We start from the raw sequence: 5,000 nt of genomic DNA, 5'->3' as shown, positions 1-5,000 counted from the left end.
GTGTGTGTGTGTGTGTCTGTGTGTGTGTGTGTGTGTGGGTGTGTGTGTGTGTCTCTCTGCATGTCTGTGTGCGTGCGTGTGTTTGTGTGTGCGTATGTGTGTGTGTCTGTGTGCGTGTATGTGTCTGTCTGCATGTCTGTGTGTGCGTGCGTGTCTGTGTGCGTGTTTGTGTGTGCGTGTGTTTGTGTGTGTGTCTGTGCGCGTGTGTGTGTCTGTGTGCGTGTGTTTGTGTCTGTGTGTGTCTGTGTGCGTGCGTTTGTGTGTGTGTGTGTGTCTGTGTGCGTGTTTGTGTGTGTCTGTGTGTGTGCGTTTGTGTTTGTGTCTGTGTGCATGTTTGTGTCTGTGTGCATGTTTGTGTCTGTGTGCATGTTTGTGTCTGTGTGTGTCTGTGTGCGTGCGTTTGTGTGTGTGTCTGTGTGCGTGTGTTTGTGTCTGTGTGTGTCTGTGTGTTTGCGTGCGTGCGTTTGTGTTTTTTTTTGTACTTGTTTCAAAGTTTTTGTGTCTTTTCCTGTGATGTCTAAGGAAGTATTTTAGACCAAACTGTGAGTGAGAAGAATATATGAGACATTACAGCCAATAGGAGCATGATAATATGATGTCTGTCCAGTAGAGCAGCTGAGTCTGACCCTCCTGATGAAGGACTGAAGCAGATATTGATCAGCAGGACTGATGTAATTACAGCGGGTCAGTTAGCATCGATGTGTCCGATCAGAGAGGGATTTCATTAGAGCACAGAGCCAGTGCCTCTCTGCCAGCCAGCTGGACAACAGCAGCTCCTTCATTCAGACTGCAGCCATACACAGCTCTGGAATACAGGGTCACAGCTGCAAAGATACAACTCAGTAGTTATCAACTAAACGTCTGTCTGTGTGTGTGTGTGTGTGTGTGTGTGTGTGTGTCTCTGTGTGTGTCTGTGTGTCTCTGTGTGTGTGTGTGTGTGTGTGTGTGTGTCTGTGTGTGTGTGTGTGTGTGTGTGTGTCTCTCTGTGTGTGTGTGTGTGTGTGTGTGTGTGTGTGTGTGTGTCTGTCGGTCTCTCTGTGTGTCTCTGTGTGTCTGTGTGTGTCTGTGTGTGTCTCTGTGTGTGTCTCTGTGTGTGTGTCTCTGTGTGTGTCTGTGTGTGTCTCTGTGTGACTGTGGTGACTACATGAGGGTGACTGGGTGAACTGACCTGACAGTCAAAGTCCTGCAGATTTCTCCCGTTCTGGAACAGAAAACAGAGACTTCATGTGTCATACTGTTCTGAAATGTTACAGCACCCAGGACATCATGAGGTCACTCTATAAATTATAAATCACAGGACATGTCATCTAGATGGTTTGACTTTAATCCAGGCGTTGGCCTCCGTCCCCAAAATAGAAATCTGTCTGGAGCCGTAAAACACATTAGATCTTTATACTGAAGGTACCAGTCCATCAACATCACTCACTCACAGGTCTGAATAAGCCTTCATTAATAGGAGAGCTTAGTCTTCTGACCGTTCTGAACGTGCTCTCACCTGTCCTAAGCCCCGCCCCTCTAACACATCATAAGCCCCACCCCTCTCACCTGTCCTAAGCCCCGCCCCTCTAACACATCATAAGCCCCACCCCTCTCACCTGTCCTAAGCCCCGCCCCTCTAACACATCATAAGCTCCACCCCTCTCACCTGTCCTAAGCCCCGCCCCTCTAACACATCATAAGCTCCACCCCTCTCACCTGTCCTAAGCCCCGCCCCTCTAACACATCATAAGCTCCACCCCTCTCACCTGTCCTAAGCCCCGCCCCTCTAACACATCATAAGCCCCACCCCTCTCACCTGTCCTAAGCCCCGCCCCTCTAACACATCATAAGCTCCACCCCTCTCATCTGTCCTAAGCCCCGCCCCTCTAACACATCATAAGCTCCACCCCTCTCACCTGTCCTAAGCCCCGCCCCTCTAACACATCATAAGCTCCACCCCTCTCACCTGTCCTAAGCCCCGCCCCTCTAACACATCATAAGCTCCACCCCTCTCACCTGTCCTAAGCCCCACCCTCTAACACATCATAAGCTCCACCCCTCTCACCTGTCCTAAGCCCCGCCCCTCTAACACAGCATAAGCTCCACCCCTCTCACCTTTCCTAAGCCCTGCCCCTCTAACACAGCATAAGCCCCGCCCCTCTAACACATCATAAGCTCTACCCCTCTCACCTGTCCTAAGCCCCGCCCCTCTAACACATCATAAGCTCCACCCCTCTCACCTGTCCTAAGCCCCACCCCCTAACACATCATAAGCCACGCCCCTCTAACACATCATAAGCCCCACCCCCGCTAACACATCTAAGCCCCGCCCCTCGTACCTGTCCTAAGCCCCGCCCCTCTCACCTGTCCCGTCAGGAGAGGTTTGATCTCAGTCAGCTGGACGTCATGAAGCTCCTCCATCATAGGACGCTTTACTGCCAAAACACAGACAGACAGGTTAATTACACAGAGAGACAGACAGGTTACAGAGAGACAGACAGGTTAATTACACAGAGAGACAGACAGGTTACAGAGAGACAGACAGGTTAATTACACAGAGAGACAGACAGGTTAATTACACAGAGAGACAGACAGGTTAATTATAGAGAGAATCTATATGATATATATTATATCATATGTAATATTATAACTGATATTACAGGATCACTGTAATGGAAACTGAACCGTGACGCCAGAGTCACACCACAGATCTCTTCTCTCATTGGCTGTCAGCCAGACTCTGTGTGTGTGTGTGTGTGTGTGTGTGTGTGTGTGTGTGTGTCTGTGTGTGTCTGTGTGTGTGTCTGTGTGTGTCTGTGTGTGTGTGTCCATTTTCCATTAGACATCTACGGTGGCTGACAGGTCCAACCGCCCTGCAACTTAAGAAAACACACACACACACACACACACAACACAAGAAAATTAAGAACAACTTAATTAATTTGACATGACATGAGCAGCATTCAGCAAACACACTGCAAATATTTGCAGCACGTTTATGTATTTGGTTGTGTTGTGTGTATTTGGTTATGTTGTGTGTATTTGGTTGTGTTGTGTGAATTTGGTTGTGTTGTGTGTATTTGGTTGTGTTTGTGTGTATTTGGTTGTGTTTGTGTGTATTTGGTTGTGTTGTGTGTATTTGGTTGTGTTTGTGTATTTGGTTGTGTTGTGTGTATTTGGTTGTGTTGTGTGTATTTGGTTGTGTTGTGTGTATTTGGTTGTGTTTGTGTATTTGGTTGTGTTGTGTGTATTTGGTTGTGTTTGTGTATTTGGTTGTGTTTGTGTATTTGGTTGTGTTTGTGTATTTGGTTGTGTTTGTGTATTTGGTTGTGTTGTGTGTATTTGGTTGTGTTGTGTGTATTTGGTTGTGTTGTGTGTATTTGGTTGTGTTGTGTGTATTTGGTTGTGTTGTGTGTATTTGGTTGTGTTTGTGTATTTGGTTGTGTTTGTGTATTTGCAGTGTGTTTGTGTATTTGGTTGTGTTTGTGTATTTGCAGTGTGTTTGTGTATTTGGTTGTGTTTGTGTATTTGCAGTGTGTTGTGTGTATTTGGTTGTGTTGTGTGTATTTGGTTGTGTTGTGTGTATTTGGTTGTGTTGTGTGTATTTGGTTGTGTTTGTGTATTTGCAGTGTGTTGTGTGTATTTGGTTGTGTTGTGTGTATTTGGTTGTGTTGTGTGTATTTGGTTGTGTTTGTGTATTTGCAGTGTGTTTGTGTATTTGGTTGTGTTGTGTGTATTTGGTTGTGTTGTGTGTATTTGGTTGTGTTTGTGTATTTGGTTGTGTTTGTGTATTTGGTTGTGTTTGTGTATTTGGTTGTGTTTGTGTATTTGGTTGTGTTGTGTGTATTTGGTTGTGTTGTGTGTATTTAGTTGTGTTTGTGTATTTGGTTGTGTTGTGTGTATTTGGTTGTGTTGTGTGTATTTGGTTGTGTTTGTGTATTTGCAGTGTGTTTGTGTATTTGGTTGTGTTTGTGTATTTGCAGTGGGTTGTGTGTATTTGGTTGTGTTGTGTGTATTTGGTTGTGTTGTGTGTATTTGGTTGTGTTTGTGTATTTGGTTGTGTTGTGTGTATTTGGTTGTGTTTGTGTATTTGGTTGTGTTGTGTGTATTTGGTTGTGTTGTGTGTATTTGGTTGTGTTTGTGTATTTGCAGTGTGTTTGTGTATTTGGTTGTGTTTGTGTATTTGCAGTGTGTTGTGTGTATTTGGTTGTGTTGTGTGTATTTGGTTGTGTTGTGTGTATTTGGTTGTGTTTGTGTATTTGGTTGTGTTGTGTGAATTTGGTTGTGTTTGTGTATTTGGTTGTGTTGTGTGTATTTGGTTGTGTTTGTGTATTTGCAGTGTGTTTGTGTATTTGGTTGTGTTTGTGTATTTGCAGTGTGTTGTGTGTATTTGGTTGTGTTGTGTGTATTTGGTTGTGTTGTGTGTATTTGGTTGTGTTTGTGTATTTGGTTGTGTTGTGTGTATTTGGTTGTGTTGTGTGTATTTGGTTGTGTTTGTGTATTTGCAGTGTGTTTGTGTATTTGGTTGTGTTTGTGTATTTGCAGTGTGTTGTGTGTATTTGGTTGTGTTGTGTGTATTTGGTTGTGTTGTGTGTATTTGGTTGTGTTGTGTGTGTTTGGTTGTGTTGTGTGTATTTGGTTGTGTTTGTGTATTTGGTTGTGTTTGTGTATATTTGGGTGTTGTGTGTATTTGGTTGTGTTGTGTGTATTTGGTTGTGTATATTTGGTTGTGTTGTGTATATTTGGTTGTGTTGTGTGTATTTGGTTGTGTATATTTGGTTGTGTTGTGTATATTTGGTTGTGTTGTGTGTATTTGGTTGTGTTGTGTGTATTTGGTTGTGTTTGTGTATTTGCAGTGTGTTTGTGTATTTGCAGTGTGTTTGTGTATTTGGTTGTGTTGTGTGTATTTGGTTGTGTTGTGTGTATTTGGTTGTGTTGTGTGTATTTGGTTGTGTTTGTGTATTTGGTTGTGTTTGTGTATTTGGTTGTGTTGTGTGTATTTGGTTGTGTTGTGTATATTT

At 43.8% G+C, this 5,000-nt stretch overlaps 1 protein-coding gene across 2 annotated transcripts in view; it reads right to left on the bottom strand.

Annotated features, from left to right (window-relative positions):
* The window catches only part of LOC116059906 (protein NDRG3-like), a 32,864-nt gene that overhangs the window by 23,169 nt on the left and 4,695 nt on the right, over positions 1-5,000 (bottom strand). For both annotated transcript variants that reach the window (XM_031313176.2, XM_031313177.2), the window contains exons 2-3: positions 2,344-2,414; positions 1,169-1,201 (exon numbers count right to left, since the gene is read on the bottom strand). In XM_031313176.2, the coding sequence (XP_031169036.1) occupies positions 1,169-1,201; positions 2,344-2,403 (93 nt within the window). In that variant the 5' untranslated portion in view covers positions 2,404-2,414. The remainder of the gene's footprint in view (positions 1-1,168; positions 1,202-2,343; positions 2,415-5,000) is intronic.

Source organism: Sander lucioperca, chromosome 12, assembly GCF_008315115.2.
Source record: "Sander lucioperca isolate FBNREF2018 chromosome 12, SLUC_FBN_1.2, whole genome shotgun sequence".
In the NCBI taxonomy this organism is placed as follows: Eukaryota; Metazoa; Chordata; class Actinopteri; order Perciformes; family Percidae; genus Sander; species Sander lucioperca.
The sequence above is the reverse complement of the archived record's forward strand: the minus strand, read 5'-3'. Positions and strand labels throughout refer to the sequence as shown.